The sequence below is a fragment of the Bos indicus x Bos taurus genome, chromosome 18 (genome assembly GCF_003369695.1).
Source record: "Bos indicus x Bos taurus breed Angus x Brahman F1 hybrid chromosome 18, Bos_hybrid_MaternalHap_v2.0, whole genome shotgun sequence".
In the NCBI taxonomy this organism is placed as follows: Eukaryota; Metazoa; Chordata; class Mammalia; order Artiodactyla; family Bovidae; genus Bos; species Bos indicus x Bos taurus.
This window is the reverse complement of record NC_040093.1, coordinates 15,478,004-15,497,222: the sequence shown is the minus strand read 5'-3', so window position 1 is coordinate 15,497,222 and position 19,219 is coordinate 15,478,004. Positions and strand designations below refer to the sequence as shown.

The window sequence follows — 19,219 nt, the reverse complement described above, 5'->3', positions numbered from 1 at the left end:
AGGTGGGGGGAACAGGTTCGGTCCCTGGTCAGGATACTAAGATTCCACATGCCATTCAGCACAGCCAAAACAAACAAAAGATTGCAGATATAGGCCTCTGAAAGCTTCAGCGATGCATAGATTGTTGGCTAAAGTTTTTTTTTTAATTTTCCATGATGTCATCACTTTATTTTTTGGCTTAAGTTCTACGGAGGTAGCACAGAATAGTGATATGATAGAAAATAGAAAGACGAGACTGGGGTCACATCTTAACTTTGCCACTTTCTAGTTAATGATGCCTTCACTGAGGGTTGAGCATCTAAAAGACACACAATTTAACATGCTCCCAAAGTAGGGGGCACAAGTTTGATCCCTGGCCAGGGAGCTAAGATCTCACATGCTGCATGGCATGGCCAAAGAAATAATTAAAAACAAAAACAATAAAATATGTACTTAATTTAAAGGAAGGGATGTGAAAAATTCTGGAACTTCACAGGCATAAATAACGTAACGTAAAATATATGTTACGTTCTTCGATTTATTATTATTGCTACTTTTCATGTCCTGGAGAGAAGAGCCTGGTGGGCCACAGTCCATGGAGTCACAAGAGTTGGACATGACTTATTGACTGGATACTTACTCACTTTTTATGTCAGTAGGATACGAAAAGGAATGAATGAGGTTTGAGGTTTGCTCTTTTTATTTAAATTAAGGCAGCGGGGATGTCTTTGGTGGTCTGGTGACTAAGACTCCGTGCTCCCAATGCAAGGGACATAGGTTTGGTCTCTACTCAGGGGACTAAGTTCCCACATGCCGTAAGGTGCCACCTAATTAATTGATTAAGGCAACAATTAGCTTTCCTTTGCTAGTTCACATTCAGGAAAATTTGGAACCAGAAATACCAGCAAACTCATTTATTTATGGAAGGATGGACCTTGTACTGCATTAATATGAAAGTTGACATATTAGAATGATTGCAGTAGCAAGCAAAGAAGAACATAAACTCAGAATGGCTTAACAATAATTGTCAGACCCCAAAGTAAAAGTATTTACAATTAGTGTGGTCTTCACTTTTTTTGGGTGGGCAGTGGGTAAAATATATCCATTTATCATTTTCACCACTTGTAAGTGTATTAAATACCTTCACAATGTATAGCCATCACACTATCTATACACAAAACTTTCATTATCCCCAACAAAGGCTCCTAACTTATTAAAACAACTCCCCCTTTAAAATCTATCCTTTTTTTTTTTTGGCCATGTGTCTCTCGGGATCTTAGTTCCCCAGCTGAACCCATGCCCTCAGCACTGAAAGCTTGGAGTCCTAACAACTCGACCGCCAGGGAATTCACTAAAATCCACTTTTTAGAAGTCACAACTCTGGGGTTTCCCTGGTGGCCCAGTGGTAAAGAATCCACCTGCCAAAGCCAGAAGCACGGGTTGGATCCCTGATCCAGGAGGATCCCACATGCCACAACGGAGCTGAGCTGTGCCCCACAACTACTGAGCCTGTGCTCTAGAGCTCGGGAGCCACAGCTCCTGAAGCCTGAGTGCCCCAGAGCCTGTGCTCCACAAGAGAGGCCGCTGCAGTCAGAAGCCCGTGGCCTGCAACTCGAGAGTATAGCCTCTGCTCCCTGAAACTAGAGAAAAGTCTGCACAGCAACAAAGACCCACCACAGTCAAAAATAAACAAAATGATTTTTTAAAAAGTCACAACCATGATCCACATTTTCACACCTATCACAGTTAGCTCTTCTGCAGTGTTAGTGTTCGTCTTTCCCCGAAGGTTCCAGAAATGTACTTTGTGGTCGTATTTTCTCAAATCAGCGCTCACAGGCTCACCCCGCAGTGCCTTCATTTGGATGCTGTACTCCGTCTCTCAGTCCTGTCTGACTCTGCAACCCCATGGACAGTAGTCCACCAGGCTCCTCTGTCCATGGGATTTCCCAGGCAAGAATACTGGAGTGGGTTACCATTTCCTTCTCCAGGGGATGTCTCCTGCATTGGCAGGTGGATTCTTTACCACTGCTCCACCAGGGAAATCTTCTAAGCTGTAATCATTCCCCAGTCTTTTGAATGCTACTTATTTTTTTTAATTTTTATTGAAATATAGTTGATTTACAGTGTTGTATTAATTTCAGATGTACAGCACAACAGCACAGTGATTCAATTATACATCTACATAATTATATAATTCTTTTTTATATTCCCTTCTATTATAGGTTATTATAATGTATTGAGTATAGTTCCCTGTGCTATATGATAGATGCTTGTTATCTATTTTATATATAGCCAGGTATATATTTTAATCCCAGATTGTTAATTTATCTCTCCCCCTTTTTCTCTTCTGGTAATGCCACTAATTTCTTGAAGAAACTGGGTCACATCCCGCATTTGGCTGATGGCTTCTTGGGGGTGCTACTCAAGAAAATGTCTTTCCATTGCCAGGAATTCCCTGTAAACTGGGAGTTAGATCAGATGTGGGCTTATTCTGGCAAGAGGTCCTCGCTAGGGAGTGCTGGGTCCCTTGCCAGCATCAATAATAAATTGTCCCATGTAGTGTGTCCAGGTCTTGATGCCCTTGTTAGAAAGTTTCCCATCAACCTTTCACTTACTGGTCTCAGTAAAGCCATATTTATTTATTTACAGCTGTCCTGGGTCTTCATTCCTGCAAGGGCTACTTTCCAGTTGCTGTGCATGGGCCTCTCGAAGTGGCTTCTCTTATTGTGGTTCCTGGGCTCTAGAACACAGGCTCAATAGTTGTGGTGCCCACAGGCTGAGTTGCTCTGCAACATGTGGGATCTTCCCAGACCAGGGATCGCATCTGTGTCCCCTGCACTGGTAAGCGGATTCTTTACCACTGAGCCACCAGGGAAGCCGGAGATCTTTGGAAACCAAATCAAATCAGGTCACTCCCCTAATCAAACACTTGTGTGCTGTTTTTGGGAATGTAAGTTAGTGCAGCCACTATGGAAAACAGCTTGGAGGCTCCTCAAACACTTAAAAATAAAATTGTTATATAGGATCTAGCCATCCCACTTCTTGATATATATCCAAAGGAAACAAAATCAGTGTCTCAAGAGATATCTGCACCCCTGTGTCCATGGTAGCATTATTCACCATAGCCAAGACACAGAAACAAGTCTGTGTCAGCAGATGAGTGGATAAAGAAAATGTGACATAGGAACATCCGTTGTGGTCCAGTGGTTAAGACTCTGCGCTTCCACTGCAGAAGGCAAAGGTTCAATCCCTAGTCAAGGAAGTGTCACACACTGTGATGCAGACAAAAAAAAAGAAAAGGAAAGGGAAAGTGACATAGATAAGTAGCAGAATATTGTTCAGCCATAAGAAAGACGGAAATCCTGCTATTTCTGACAAACATGGATGGACCTTGTAGACATTATCTGAGTGAAATTAAGTCAGACAAACTGTGATATGATCACTTATATGGGGAATCTTAAAAAAACTGAAAAATCACAAAACAGAGAGGGATATAATGTAATAGGTGCCTGGTAATCATGGTTAATAATACTGTATTATACATATGAAGGTTGCTAAGAGAATAGATTATTTTAAAATTATTTATTTATTTAAATTGGGGCATGTGGGATCTTTAGATACAGCATATGGGATCTAGTTCCTCAACCAGGGATTGAAACCCCCGCCCCCACCCGCCCCCTCCCCCCACAATTGGCAGCATGGGGTCCTAGCCACTGAACCACCAGGGAAGTCCCAAAAAGAGATTTCTTTTTTTTTTTTTTTCTGCTGTGCAATTCAGCATGCGGGATCTTAGTTCCCTGACCAGGAATTGAACCTGGTCCCCCTGCGGTGGAAGCAGAGTCTTAACCACTGGACTCCCAGGAAAGACCCCTGAAAGTAGATCCTAAACATTCTCTTAACAACAACAACAACAAAAAACTGTCACTGTGTAGTGATGGAAGTTAAACTAGACACAATGGGGATCATTTCACAATATATACAAATACTGAATGTCTGTGTACATCAGAAACTAATGTAATGTATATCAATTATCTCTCAATTAATAATTAACAGGGGCTTCCCTGGTAGCTCAATCGGTAAAGAATCTGCCTGCAGTGCAGAAGACCCAGGTTTGATCCCTGGGTCAGGAAGATCCCCTGGTGAAGGAAATAGCAACCCGCTCCAGGATTCTTGCCTGGAAAATCCTATGAACAGAGAAGCCTGGTGGGCTACAGTCCGTGGGGTCATGAGAGTTGGAACAATTTGGCGACTAAACCACCACCTATAATTAATTAATTAAATGAAAAAGTAAAAGAATGGTGGTTGCCAGGGACTGGGTGAGAAATGGGGAGATTCTGGTCAAAGGGTACAGAGTTCCATTTACAAAATGAATAAACTCTGGGATGTAATGTACAACCTGGGGAACATAGCTAATACTGTCTTGCATATTTATTGATTGATTGGCTGTGCTGGGTTTTTGTTGCTGCACATGGGCTTTCTCTAGTTGCATATATTGGGAGCTATTCTCTAGTTGCGGTGCTCTGGCTTCTCACTGTTGTGGCTTCTTTTGTTGCAGAGCACGGACTCTAGGGCCCATGGGCTCAGTAGCTGTGGTGCAAAGGCAACTAGCTCCAACGCATGTGGAATCTTCCAGGACCAGGGATCGAACCCGTGTCCCTTACATTGCAAGGCAGATTCCTAACCACTGGACCACCAAGGAAGCCCCTGTAGAGTGTACTTGAAATTTATGAAGAAAGTAGATCATAAATATCCTCACCATCCACACCAAAAAAATGGTAACTATGGGAGGCAATGGATGGGTTAACGAAATATATTGTGGTAACCACTCCACGATATATACATGTAGTGAATCATGCCGTACCCCTTAAATATTTCATACACTTTTGTCCATTGTGTGTGTTAGTCACTTAGTCGTATCCGACTCTTTGCGACCGCACGAACTGTAGCCCGCCAGGCTTCTCTGTCCATGGAATTCTCCAGGCAAGAATACTGGAGTGGATTGCCATTCCCTTCTCCAGAGGATCTTTTCGACCCAGGGAGTGAACCCCGGTCTCCTGCATTGCAGGCAGATTCTTTACCACTTGAGCTACACAGAAGTCCTTTATATATCTGTCCATTATACATTGATAAAGCTGGGTAGGAAAAATAGCCCCCTAGTGCATTCTATCATATTTAGAATAAAAGCCCATAGTCTTCCTTGCCAGGCTGACACCCTCTCTGACCTTACCTCCTCCATGACCCCCATCCATTCAGGCCACACGGGTCTCCTCCTTGGAGTTCTCCACAAGCCGGCCTCCAGGCCTGTGCACTGGCTGTTCCCTCTGCCTAGAATGCCCTTCCTTACATGACTCACTCACTTGCTAATTTACTTCAGACCTTGATCGTAACCTCAGAGAGGCCTTCCCTGACCACCTTCCCTAAAACAGCACTCTCCACCCCCTTGAAATCCCTTCCCTTGATGTATTTGTCTTCACTGCCCATGATGCATCCTGATAAATGTTTCTCTGGTAGGCTCAGTAGTTGTAGCACTCAGGCTTAGTTGCCCCATGGCACGTGGGAACCTTAGTTTCTCTACCAGGGATCAAACCCATATCCCCCGCATTGAAAGGCAGATTCTTAACCACTCAGGACTACCAGGGAAGTCCCAAGCAAACAGTTCTTGAGAGAACGAACACAGATTCGACTTGGCCGTGCACACAGCAGGTCCATTAGGTGCGTATGGTCCCCCAACATATTCAAACAAGTGGGCAGATCATTGCAAATATTTGCATCCCCCCTCCACAATGCCACAATAATTAATTGACCCCTTTATGAAAGACTTTTACAGGGTGGTGGGGACAGAGTGATGACCAAGAGATACCCAATGCCTGCTCTCTTAGAGCCCACAGACCAACAGGAGAAGGAAGACACAAGACACACAGCTGCACCAATAAATATATCATGAAAACTCATGCAGCGTCACCAAAGAAAAGGACAGGGACTTCCCTCGTGGTCCAGTGGCTAAGACTCTGCTCTCCCAATGCAGGGGGCCCAGGTTTGATCCCTGCTCAGGGAACTAGATCCCACACGCCACAGCTGAGAGTTCTCATGCCACAACTAAAGATACCACATAAAGACCTGGTGCAACCAAACAAACAAGCAGATAAATGTATTAAAAAAAAAAAGAAAAATATTAAATAAATAAATATATTTAGAAAAAAACAAACAAAGAAAAGGACAAAGTGCTGGGAGTGAATAACACGGGGACCTAGAGTTGACTGGGAAGTACCAGGAAGTGATGCCATGGAAATGGGGCAATTGAGATGGGGCTGAGGGGTTTGTAGGAGCTGGGGACAAAGGGCTACAGGAGGAGGCCCGGAGACCTGTGAGCAAGAGAAAGGAGCCAAGGGGTGGACATCAGGGGGCACGCAGCAAGCAGTTTGGGGGTTTATCATGGAAGATTTGGGACAAAGGAGGAAATGGGTTTGATTTGGGATTGAGAGACAGTCTTTTTCTCTTTTTTTGTTTTTTTCACTATCTATTTATTTGGCTGCGCCGAGTCTTAGTTGTGGCCTGCAGGATCTTCAGTTGTGGCATGTGGGATCTAGTTCCCTGGGCAGGGATGGAATCCGGGCCCTCTGCAGTGGGAGCTCAGAGTCTTAGCCACTGAACCGCCAGGGAAATCCCAAAAGACATTCTTCTTGCTCTTGACTGGTTAGAGGGAGGTGAGTAGAGGCCAGAAGACCAGGGAAGAGGCCAGAGCAGGAGTCCAGGTCGGAGAAGACAGGGCTGGACCAGGCTGAGGTCATGGAGAAGAGAGCAGGGCCAGGCAGGAGAGAGGTTTGTTAGCTGAGTCTAATCCTCCATGGCAGCTGGAAACTTACTGAAGGTAGGAGGTATTTGAGAAGACCCTGAGGGTCAGGCTCGGGAGGCAGGATAGATGCTGAGGTCTGAAATGTAAGACAGCTCAAAGAGAGTGCTAAGCCTCAGCCCTGAGTGCCAAGTTGAGGAGCCCAGGGCTCATCTCGAGGGCAGTGAGGGGCCAGGGTTAAGCAGGGAGGGAATGGGGTCAGATTTGAGTTTCAGAAACATCCCTCTGGTTACAAATGGGAGATGGGTTGAAGGAGGCCTGGGAGGAGGCCAAGGCAAGGTCCTGGTGGGAAAGGATTGAGGAAAGGGGGCCGATGGGCAAGGCCTGGAGAGGCTGAAAGGCATTTGTGAAGAGCTGTGGGGATACCAGTACAGAAGCAGAACGGCCAAGAGCAGAGAGTTGGGAGTTCAGCCTGTCTTGCACAAACACTCAGGCTCAGAGAGACCACACACACACACACACACATACACACACCCCATGTGCAAAACACATGGGGAAGGGAAATGGATAAGCCGGAGAAACCAGCACACCTGCACCGGATCTGCAGGATCAGGATACGCAAACCACCAGAGGGAGACAGCAACGCAAGCGCCCAGAGACAGACCCGTGAGATGCAGAAAAACCAAGGACACCTAGTCAGCTGTCGTTACCACGTGCGACGGAACTACGCGTGCCCTGTCCCCGTAGCCTGCCAAGTAGGTTCTGTCCTTATTCCCAGCTTACAGATGGAAAAACTGAGGCTTAGGGAGGCCAGTCCCTTGTAAGGTCATGGGGTTAGTGGCAGAGGCAGGAGTCCCATCCAGGTCTTCAGGCTACCCCCACCCCCACCCCTGTGAGTGCCCATCCACTGGCATCCTGTTTCTGTGCCCACGTTGGTCTTTATTTGGTACGAGGGGGTATGATGTTCCCCCCACCCTGCCCCCGCATCAGTGCACCCCGGGGATGCCCACACAGCGGTGTCCTCCCCTTTCTGGTTTCTGAGACTTTTTTCCAGGAATGGAGGCGCTCCTGACCCGGCTTGTCTGAGTGTGGGCCGGCGGCGTGTCCCTGCGTGTCTCCTCCTGTCCCAGCCTCTCGTGTGTGTCTGTGTGTGTGGATGACATCTGAGTTTGTGTGTGTGTGTGTGTCCTGGTCTGAGGAGCTGCGAGTGCAAAGGGGGAGTGCCTGGCTGGGCTGGGCTGGGGGTGGAGGCAGGGGAGGGGGGCGTCACAGAGGGGAGTGGAGTTCTGGAGGAATGTTTACCAGACGAGCACGGAGAGAGAGCCCAGAGGGACAGCGCCCAGAGCCGGGGTACAGAGACGCTCAGCTTCCCTGCCCCGCTGGCCCCAGAGCAGGGGCGCAGCCGCCAGGGGCCCCTGCCCCCTCCTCAGCTTCCCTCCAGGGCCCCTTTAAGACCGAACGGGTCCTCGTCTCTCTGCGTTAACCCCTCGAAGTCCAGGTGGCCTCTTGGGCTCCAAGCCGGTGGGCGGAGGCAGAAGCGACGGGGAGCCAGGGGCGGAGAAAGTGTTGCCCGAAGTCTGGGAGGGAGAGAAGGAGGCAGAGGAGCTGGGAAGGCAGCCCGCTGAGCCGAGCCCGCGAGGGACACCCCCCAACCACCACGCTGTGCCAGGCGGGCAGTGCCAAATCAGGGCGGGGGGAGCTGGGAGCTGGGGGGAGGGTCGGGGACAGCCCGGCCCTGCCCCCTCCCTCGCAGGGTGCCCAGCAACTTCTGAGGAAAGTTTGGCACTGACTGCCTGGTGCCCCGAGGATGGGCAAGGTCCTGTTGGCTTGGTGCTGGGCGTTGTGCTGCTGGGGGCGCGTGGCTCCCAAGGGTGAGTGAAGATGGGGGGCCTGTGGGGAGGGACCTCTCGTGGAGGGGCTGGGGGGGAGAAGGGGGACGGATGGCAGGTGTTTGAGGGGGGGCGGCGCTGAGTCCTGAGCCGGCTCGGGGAGTTTCCTTGGGACAACAGAGAGGGGGGACAAGGGGGACACAGAGACAAATCAAGAGAGGCCGGGAAAGAAAAAAAAGGGGACCCTTGAGAGAGGAACAAAAGGACAAGAAACAGAAACTGGGAGCCCCAGAGATGGGGAAGAGATGGACACAGAACAATGGGACAGACAGACAGGAGACGCGGAGGGCTAGGGGCTGGGCTTGACCTGGGGGCCTCGCAGAGAGGGGCTGAGCGGAGGGTAAGGGACCCCGAAGTCAGGCAGCAGGGTGCGGGGGCTCCGGAGCCCCGGGGGAAAACTCCCATCACTGTCACCCCCACTTCTCCTCACCCCAGTGCTACTTGTCCGTGTGCCCCACCTCCGGGCCGGGGGCTCTGCCTTCGCCCGCCATCTCTGTGGGTCTCCGTTTCTCTGTCTTTCCCTCACCCTGTGCTCTAAGTGTCTCTTATCTACGTCTCTGTCTGCGTCTTTCTGTCTCCCTCTGTGTGTCTCTCCCCCAACTTTTTCCCCTCTAGATGGGTCTCTCCGTCTCTCATCCTCGGTCTCTCTTGAGTCTCTGTTCCTCTCCATCTGCCTGACTTTCTCCGGTTCCGCTCTCTGTCTCTCCTTCCCCATTTCTCTCTCTCTCCCCTAGCTCCCTCCCATCTCCTTTTCTTCCCCACCATCCACCAGCCCAGTCTGTGAAGTCTCTAGAGACCCTAAGCAGGGGCAGGCCAGCCGGGCAGTCAGGGCGTGGGAGGCTGCCAGATGCTGGGCCTACTTCCCAACGGGATGGAGGCCGGACCCCAGTCCCCTGGGAAGGCTCCCATCCTCCTCACGAAGCCTCCACCCTCCGCCCCCCCAGCTGAGGTCACTCAACAACTATGTGGGCCTAAGGGCCTGGCGGGGTCCTGGCAGCCGTAGGCAGGCCGGCAGGGATGGAACCGAGGAGTCCAGGGAAGCAGGGGTTCCCAAGCTAATGTTCTTCCATCTCCCTGCAGGCCCACAGACTGAAGTGTCCCCCTTTGTGGGGAGTCCGGGGAACATCACCGGTGCCCGAGGACTCATGGGCACCCTTCGGTGTGAGCTCCAGGTTCAGGGGGAGCCCCCTGAGGTGACCTGGCTTCGGGATGGACAGGTCCTAGAGCTGGCAGACAGCACCCAGACCCAGGTGCCCCTGGGCGAAGACGGGCAGGATGACTGGAAAGTGGTCAGCCAACTCAGGTGCCCAGCCTCCCCCTCCGACCAGCCGTGACCCATGTCCCTCCTGTCCCCACACCTCCACCACGTGAGGCCAAGTGGGCACTCACTCGCAGGAGCCCCACCTGGGCTGGATGGCAGTGTGGCCACTCGCGAGCTGCGTGGCTCTGACCATGTGACGTAACTCACCCCGGCTTTCGCTTTCCTCTTCTGTAAAATGAGTTAATAATAGCACCCACTTCCTAGCTCTTACAAGTTTCCGGGCCAGACCCCCTTCCCCGCTTTCAATTCTGAGGACCCCCCACCCCCCGCCAGGTCCAGCTCTGACCCTGAATCTCTCTGTCCCTCTTCTTGCCCTGTCAGAATCTCGTCTCTGCAGCTCTCAGATGCGGGATGGTACCAGTGCACCGTGGTCCTGGGAGAAAAGACCTTTGTGTCTCAGCCTGGCTACGTGGGGCTGGAAGGTGAGCCCTGGGCTCGGAGGTCCTGGGAGGGCAAGAGTCCTGAGGGAGGGGTCAGAGGGTGCTGGTGGATTCAGGGTGTCCTAGGCCTAGGAACATGAGGCCTAGGAAGGTCAGAGATCTTGGGAGGGTCAGGCAAGGAGTCTATAAATTATTGGGGGCAAGCCTGGAGGGGCAGATTATGTGTTTTGGGGGGAAAAGCTATCTTGGGGGTTGTCAGATAAGAGATCCAAGGCAACTTACCACTCTCCCCCACCCCGGGAGACTTAACCCTATCCCCCATTGCTGGGGATTGAGGGGATGGCTCACTTTCCTCATAGATAAAGTGGAATGAGGTGGCTCAGTGGTCAAATAGTCTGCCTGCAAGGCAGGAGATGGGGGTTCACTCCCTGGGTCGGGAGAGATGACAGAGAGATCTCCTGGAGAAGGAAGGAAATGGCATCCCATTCCAGTATTCTTGCCTGGGAAATCTGGTGGACAGAGGAGCCTGGCAGGCTACAGTCCATGGGATTGCAAAAGAGTCAGATACGACTTAGCGACATTCTGGAAAAGAAACACGAAGTGGGTCAGACATTGAGAGAAGTTGGATATATGGGACCTTGTGTTCTGGAAGTAGAGGTATCCTGAGGGCTCAGACATAGGCGTCAAAGACCCAGCAGCCTACATCATCCTCGCAGCGAGTCAGACCCCTAGGGGGATCAGAGGGACCCCAGCCTTTACCACTGCTCCCCCAGGCCTGCCTTACTTCCTGGAGGAGCCTGAGGACAGGACTGTGGTTGCCAACACTCCCTTCAACCTGAGCTGCCGGGCGCAGGGACCCCCAGAGCCCGTGGACCTCCTCTGGCTCCAGGATGCTGTCTCCCTGGCTTCAGCCATGGACCACAGCCCCCAGCACACACTCCGTGTTCCAGGTGAGTCCAGGGATGTGATCAGCTCAGGACAGAGGGCCAGGCGGGATGGAAGCAGGGGCCCTTCATGCCTCCACTGAGGCTCTCCTCATCCTTCTGTCCTTGTCTGTCTCTCCCTGTCTTTGAGTCCCTCTCTAGTTTTTCCTCTTTGTCTCTGAGTATCTCTGTCTCTGCATTTCTGTCCCCATCGATCTCATTTCTCTCTCTGTGCTCTCTTTCCGTCTCTCTGTTCTCCATCTCTCTCTGTGTCTGTCTCCCTGTCTCTCTGTCGTCTCTGCTTTCTCCCTCCATTCACGCCAGCCTCTCTGAATAGCGTCCTTTGTCCTGGGTTTCCTCTGAGCTGTTCCATGGCCAAGTGTGTGTGGGCCCGATGCCCCTTTGTCAGCCCCTGACCCCAAGCAGGGCACCGGAATCAACTGGGTCCTCCTCTTCTCCTCCTCCTTGCAGATGTAACCCAAGAAGGAGAGAGACGGGGCAGGGCTGAGTGACAGATGACACCCTCCCAGTCTCAGGGTGACCATCTCTTTCCACACCTCACAGATGGGGCAGAACCTAGCTTGGGGGGTCACGCAGTGGTCAGGCAGAGTTAGGGGACCCTAGGCACAGGGAGTTCCCCTCACTGAGGAAAGAGAGACAGAGGAACCCAGATGGGGGAGGCTGAGTCAGTCAGAGGGAGGTGGCTGGACTTTGGAAGCCATTCGCTTCCAGCAGCCCCAACCTGCTACCTTCATCTGCTGGCACTGGGAGGGTGCTCCGGATGGAGGGTCTCTTAGGGTGGAAGGAGAGGCTCACATTCCAGCATTCCGGGGGCCCTGAGTGTGCGAGGAAGCAGCGGTGAGCATGCTGGCCTCCAGAGGAGTGACTCAGGCCCAGGGCTCACTCCAGGCCTGAGTCAGCCTGGCAGGACCCCGGACGGGGAGGGGGGCAGGGGGGATGGATCCCCGAGCCCATCCCAGGAAGAGGGAGAAAGGGAGGGCGAAGGTGTGAGAGGATCTGTGTGCTTATCAGCATGGGAGCTGCCAGGCAGGGTCTGTGTGTGTGTCCCCGTGTGGAGGGCGTGGTGGGAGAGTCTGGGTGTTTCCCTGGCCCTCTGGATCTGTGTCTCAGTGCTTCTGTCAGCATCAACCTCTGTGGATGAGGGTGTGCCTTAGTGAGGGCCAGCTGCAGAGAATGTCTCGGATGTGTGTGTGAGTGTGTGTGTGTGCAAGCACTACTAGGTATGTTTTGTCAGTTTAGCCATCTGTCCCACTGTATGGGTCTCTCTCTCTTTTTTTTTTTTTTTTTTGCCTGTGCTGGGTCTTCATTGCTTTGGCTTTCTTTAGTCGCGGCAAGCAGGGGCTACTCTTCGTTGCGGTGCACGGGCTTCTCATTGCGGTGGCTTCTCTTGTTGCGGAGCGTGGGACTCCAGAGCTCGAGGGCTCAGTAGTTGTGGTCCACAGGCTCAGTTACCCCGTGGCATGTGGGACCTTCCGGACCAGGGATGGAACCCACGTCCCCTTTATTGGCAGGGGGATTCCCATCCACTGCCCCACCAGGGAAGCCCATGTTTGGGTCTTTATGGCATACTTCTATAAGTTTCTCAGGGGTTGTCAGTGTAAGTGTGTGTGACTAAGAATCTCAGTGTTGGCCTGGTATCCATCCCTCTTTGTGCGTTCATAGCTGTGACTCACTGTGTGAGGGTGGAATAGTGTATGTGTGTGTGAGGAGAGATGGCAAAGTGATGGACCACAGCCACCGTGTGTCTGAAGGCTGTTTTGCACACCTCACTGTATAGAGGTGACCATGTCAGCTTACAGGTGTGTTCCTCTAGGTGTGAGTGTGTCTTGGTGGGGATTTTGTTTCTTTGTGGAGTCAGGATGGGTCATTGGACAACTTGGCGTGTTTCCTCATTTCCACTGTGGCTGTCTGTGTATGAATATCTCTGTGATATCTGTATGTATGTCGCAGGGTGAGAATGTTGGTGTACAGCTTTGTCCCATGGATCCCTATAGAAGTGTGTGTGTCTGTGTGGGATTCACAGCAGGTAATAACAATACCCTTCAGCTTCTATTTTTTCTGGTGTGTCAGTCCCAGCCCTGACTACCTCTTGGTGGATGAACTTGAGGTCCTCACCAGCCCGTGTATATATGTGTCTGCGTCACCTACATGCGCTTGGTAGCATCTCCACGCTTGTGTGTCTGCAGCAGCCCTGTGTGTCGATGCAAGTGTGTGTTTCTGTATCACTCTGCATCTTGATGAATGTGTCCGAAGTGAGTTGAGTGTGTCCGGCTGTGTTTGCAAGGCGTGGCTGTGTTTGTGTGCGAGCGCACCCACATCAGCCTGACCTGCGCCCTGTTGTGTATGTTTGTCCACTTCAGCCTCGGTGTGCATTTGTCGGTTGGTGGATGTATCTCAATCTGCAGGGAGGCTGGTGTGTTTGTCAGCTTCAGCCTAGGTGTATATTGTGTTACTGAGTGTTTGTAGGGCTTCTTGGTGGCTCAGACGGTAAATAATCTGCCTGCGATGCAGGAGACCTGGGTTCCATCCCTGGGTTGGGAAGATCTCCTGGAGAAGGACATGGCAACCCACTCCAGTATTCTTGGCTGGAGAATCCCCATGGACAGAGGAGCCTGGCAGACTACAGTCCATGGGGTCGCAAAGAGTCGGACACGACTGAGTGACTAAGCACAGCACAACGAGGGAGAGCCAGGTTCAGTCCCCGAGTGGGAAGATCCTCTGGAGATGGGAATGACAACCCACTCCTGTATTCTTGCCTGGAGAATTCCGGGGACAGAGGAGCCTGGAGAGCTACATAGAGTTCACGGGGTCGCAGAGTTGGAGAGGACTGAGACTAAACGCACACAGGTGTCTGCTGTCCGTGCGGGCTTGTTTGATTGTCTGCTTATGCTTGTGTGTGGGCATGTGTGTGTCTATGTGTCAATGTCAGCCCCCTGTGTCTACATATAAGTCAACGAGTATGTTTTTGTGTCACTGCTGGTTTGTGACAGTAGCCTCTGCGGCAGTTGACCAGTGTTGCTGTTTTCTGTTTGAGGACCAGCAACTGCCCCTGTATGTTAAGCGTGATTCACTGTGCGTGTATGCAGGAATTCGCGGTGGTGCCGTGTTAGGAATTCCGTCCGTTTGTGTGCGTCTGTCCCTGGATCTGACTCAGGGCGCGGCCCCTCTCTGCTTCCATCCCTCCCGTTCCCTCGGAAAAAGCGAACTGCGCTCCGGGGTGGGGGAGGGCCGGCACATCTGGAAAGCACATCTGGCCCGAGAACCCGCCGGGAGGGAGGGGGTCCCAGGCCCCTTCGCCCCGGCTCCCTCCCTCCCTCAAGGTGCGGGCCGCTGGGGCCTGGCTAGGGGGATCTCGGCCGGCCGGAAGTGCGGGGGGGCCCGCTGGGGTGACTCACGCGGGGGCAGGAATGCTGCGGTCGGAACGGGACCGGGCTCCAGACCCCTCCCGCCCGCGGGCTCCTTTACGGGCGGCGGGCCGCGCGGGCTCTAGCGCCGTGACCCTGGCGGGGGCCCCCACGTGCCAGGTGCCTGGAGGGCACCTAGGCTTCCCGAACTCCCTCCCCACCTCCCCGGGCAGGCCGCCCGGGGCCGTCCTGTCCCTCGGCTGGGCCCGCGGGGGCTGCGGGCACCTGACCTTGGCTGGGAACCGCGGCCCGGGCAGCGGAGCCCTGGAGCTTCCCTGCCCACCCCCTTCCGGCCTCGCCGCCGCTGCCTGCGTCCACTCCCTCTGCCGCCTGAGAAAAGGAAACTTTGTGTCTGCAAGTAGCTCCTGATGGTGGTGGGAACAAGCGCAGCGCAGAGCGAAGGCGGGAGCCGCCGCGAGGCCAGCAGACACTCACACGCAAACACAGATGGATACAGACCTGCAGCACACACAGATTTAAGACTTGGTCCTCCTTACATCCTGTCACCCAGACTCTGTGTGTGTGCGTGTGTGTGTGAATCTGTGGGCATTGTATAGCTCTGTGTGTTGTGCATCTCTGTGTGTGTCTGCGTCTCTTGTGTTTGCCTGTGTACTTGTATGTGCCTTTGTGAGTGTGAATTTGGACTTTCTATAGCTCTGCGTGTTGTGTGTGTTTGTGTGTCTGCGTCTGTTGTGTTTGATTGTGTACTTCTATATGCCTTTGTGTGTGTGTGTGTGAATCTGTGGACGTTGTATAGCTCTGTGTTGTGTCTCTCAGTGTTCGTGTGTCTGTGTCTCTTGTGTTTGCCTGTGTACTTGTATGTGCCTTTGTGTGTGTGTGTATGTGTGTATGTGTGTCTGCATGTGCTGCCACCACCACCACACTGGGGAAGGGAAGGCAATCCCGCTTTCAGACACTCAGAAACAGCTACTCAAGACTCCTCCACGAACTCACCCATGGATTTACACATGCTCACATTGCTACGCACACACCCTGAAATGCTCATAAGTACACAAATGTATCCACACCAATCCAGCCACTCATTCAACAAACATTTATGGAGCACCTACTGTGTACCAGGCCATATTGGGCCCGGGGGGCAGGGACGGGGTGGGAATACAGCAGGGCTGAAACCCCTGACCCTCTGGGTCAACACTCAGCGAACAGGAGACACAGGACCATGTGAAGGATACTGTGATGAGGAGAACCAAAGAGAGAAAGTAAAGCAGGGAGGAGGCTGGCTGTGGAGGTCAAAGTCACTCAGTCGTGTCTGACTCTTTGCGACCCCATGGACTATACAGTCCATGGGATTCCCCAGGCCAGAATATTGGAATGAGTAGCCTTTTCCTTCTCCAGGGGATCTTCCCAACCCAGGGATCGAATCCAGGTCTCCGCATAGCAGGCAGGTTACTTACCAGCTGAGCCACGAGGGAATGTCAATTTTTGACAAGGTGCTTGGGGAGGGACAGAGTGGCTGGAAGGTGAGGTCTGAGTAAGGAGTGTGAAGGAGGGTGGATGTCTGTGGGAATGCTTTTCTAAGCAGAGGGAATGGAAGTACAAACTTCCCGAGGTGGAAATATGCTTGGTACCTTCTAGAAACACCAGGAGGCCGGTGGGGCTAGAGCAACTGAGTTTGGGGGAGAGAGGTTGGTCGCAACCAAGCTTGTAAATGAACAAACATGCCTATGTTTACACAACCCCATGAAGGCCTGCTTCTTAAGTGTGTGTTAATAGGTGTGTACGACTCTACAGGTGTCTTGTGGCTCAGTGTGATTGTGTCTGTGCTTGTGTGTATATGTTTGTGTGTTTGCCTGTGTCTAGGTATGAGTATATGTGTTTCTGTATGTAAGTGTGTACATTTGTGTGTATAACTGTATGTTGGGCCATATGTTTGTGGTGTCTGTGTGTGAGTGTGTGTCTGTGTGTGTGTACATGTACATGTGTCTATCTTGGTGGGGGTTAGGTCTGTGTCAGGGTGGTGTTAGCTGGCCTGTCTTTGGGGGTGGAGGTCTGCATTCCCCATACATCACCTCTCTTTTTGACACTCCCTTCAAGCAGACACCACTGGGGGCTGGACTGATCCTGGGGATGGAGTGTGGTGGGGCATGCTCAGCCGGGCCCCAACCCCCTCCTTCCCCTCTCTGACCGGGCCCCCCCTCACATGACTCCCCAGGCCTGAACAAGACTGCGTCTTTCTCCTGTGAAGCCCACAATGCCAAGGGGATCACCACATCCCGCACGGCCACCATCACAGGTGACAGGAGAGGGAGCTGAGGAGCTGGGTGTTAGAGGGTATGGGCTTGGGGTCAGAGGTCAGAGCTGGGGTAGAGGGCTGGGCAAGGAGCTTCGGGCACAGAATCAGTCCCTCCCCTCATCTGTCCACAGTGCTCCCCCAGCGGCCCCACGACCTCCACTTGGTTTCCACCCAGCCGACGGAACTGGAGGTGGCTTGGACCCCAGGCCTGAGTGGCATCTACCCCCTCACCCACTGCATTCTGCAGGTAGGTGAGACCGCAGCCTTTCCTTGCCTCCATCTCAGCCCTCCTTCCACCCAGAGCCATAAGCCCTCATCTTCTCCCTGGGATACCAGCCTTTCCCAGCCATTCATTTGAGAGGCAGTAGAACCTTGGGATAAGCCAGATGTCCTGGGTTTAAATCCTAGCTCCAACAAGCTGCTGGCTGCATGAGCTTGGGCGGGTGACTCAACGTCCCTGGGTCTCAGTTCTCTCATCTGTAAAATGGGCATAACGGTAGTCCCAACCTGGTAGACTGGCTGTAGGAATTCAGTGAGTGACTGCATTTAACAAACTTAAAATAGTATCTGGAACTTGGAAAGCATGCAATAAACTATTGGCTGCTTTTGGAAATTCCCTAGCCATCCAGTGGTTAGGACTTCATGCTTTTGCTGCTGGGGGGAACGGGTTCAATCCCTGGTTGGGGAACTAAGATCCTGCAAGTAGAGCAACGTGGCAAAATACAAACAAAAAGCTATTGGCCGTTTTCATTTTTTAAATGTTGGTGAAATTGATTCTAGCCAGAATAGAAACCCTGAAACAGCAGGGACCAGGGCCATCTTTCACCACTGGGTGCTCACAGCCCTTGGGCTTCTCCCATCCCATCCCTGACCACTCTGGCTTGTCACTCTCTGGGGGTGAGTCTATCTCTCAACTGGACTGTGAGCTCTGGGAGGGGCAGGGCTGAGCTGGCTCAACCACCACTGCATCCCCATTATTTATTTATGTTTAAAAATTATTACTATGTTTATTTTTTGGCTGCCACACAGCATGTGGGAGCTTAGTTCCCTGACCTGGGATGGAAACTTAGTTCCCCTTCCTGCAGTGGAAGCGTGGAGTCTTAACCAGTGGACCACCAGGGAGATCTCTGGGTTCCCATTACTGCCCAGTGCAGGGCCAGACACTGAGTAGGAAACGTTTACTGGAAGAATACCTGATAATTGAGGTGAGCTGGACCCAGCCTTCTGCACTGAAGCTGCTCCTGCTCTAGAATAAGAAAAACAAACCAGCACACATCTCTAAATACGCGATCTGGTTCTGGCCTGAAGTTGTCTGAGATTTGAGAGTTTAAGTGAGGATGAGACAATGCTCATGATGGGAGATGACAATATTGAATAGTGACCAGCTTTTTTTTTTTTTTTTTTTCCAGTCATGCCACATGGCTTTTGGGATCTCAGTTCCCTGACCAGGGACTGAACCTGGGCCACAGCAATGAAAGCCCAGGATCCTAACTATTAGGCCACCAGGAAATTCCCAATGACCAATTTTTATTGCATGTCCACTATGTGCTTAGGTTTCCCTGGTGGCTCAGTGGTGAAGAATCGGCCTGCCAACGCAGGAGACACAGGTTCGATCCCTGGGCCAGGAAGATCCCCTGGAGAAGGAAATGGCAACCCACTCTGGTATTCTTGCCTGGGAAATCCCATGGACAGAGGAGCCTGGTGGGCTACAGTCCAGGGGGTCACAAAGAGTCAGACGCAACTAAAGAACAAAAACAATAACACAGCCACTATGTGCTGGGCCTTGTGTTGCAGCTTAACACATACTTGTTTGAGTGTTTTGTAAAGTAGAGTCTATGGATACACTCATTTTCCAGATGAAGAAACTAAGGCTCAGGGACTTCCTTGGTGGCCCAGTGGTTAAGACTTGCTCTTCCACCACATGGGGGATGGATTTAATCCCTGGTCAGGGAACTAAGATCCCGCATGCCATATGGTGCGGCCAAAAAATTCAAAAAGAAACTAAGTTTCAGAGTAGTTAAGCAACTTGCCCAAGGACAAAGCCAGGAAGTGGCAGAGGTGGGATCCAAACCCTTGTCTTGCCAAACCCAAAGGGCACTTCTGAAAGGCCATTTAGAGCCAGTGGGGCTTGATTAAACAGGAGCTACCTTTCTTATAAGACCCTGGCCCTGGGGACAACCTCACATTCACTTGATATTTTAACCCCAGAAAGTAATGATTATTCATCTTCCCATTTTCAAGATAAGAAATTGAGACCC

At 51.8% G+C, this 19,219-nt stretch overlaps 1 protein-coding gene across 2 annotated transcripts in view; it reads left to right on the top strand.

Moving 5' to 3' along the window:
- Positions 1 to 8,054: 8,054 nt before the first annotated feature.
- AXL (AXL receptor tyrosine kinase) overlaps positions 8,055 to 19,219 on the top strand; it is a 34,958-nt gene continuing 23,793 nt past the window's right edge. The window contains exons 1-6 of one of the 2 annotated variants that reach the window (XM_027515742.1): positions 8,055 to 8,640; positions 9,739 to 9,961; positions 10,301 to 10,401; positions 11,133 to 11,309; positions 16,881 to 16,961; positions 17,093 to 17,208. In XM_027515742.1, the coding sequence (XP_027371543.1) occupies positions 8,577 to 8,640; positions 9,739 to 9,961; positions 10,301 to 10,401; positions 11,133 to 11,309; positions 16,881 to 16,961; positions 17,093 to 17,208 (762 nt within the window). In that variant the 5' untranslated portion in view covers positions 8,055 to 8,576. The remainder of the gene's footprint in view (positions 8,641 to 9,738; positions 9,962 to 10,300; positions 10,402 to 11,132; positions 11,310 to 16,880; positions 16,962 to 17,092; positions 17,209 to 19,219) is intronic. The other variant, XM_027515743.1, reaches the window with a different exon arrangement.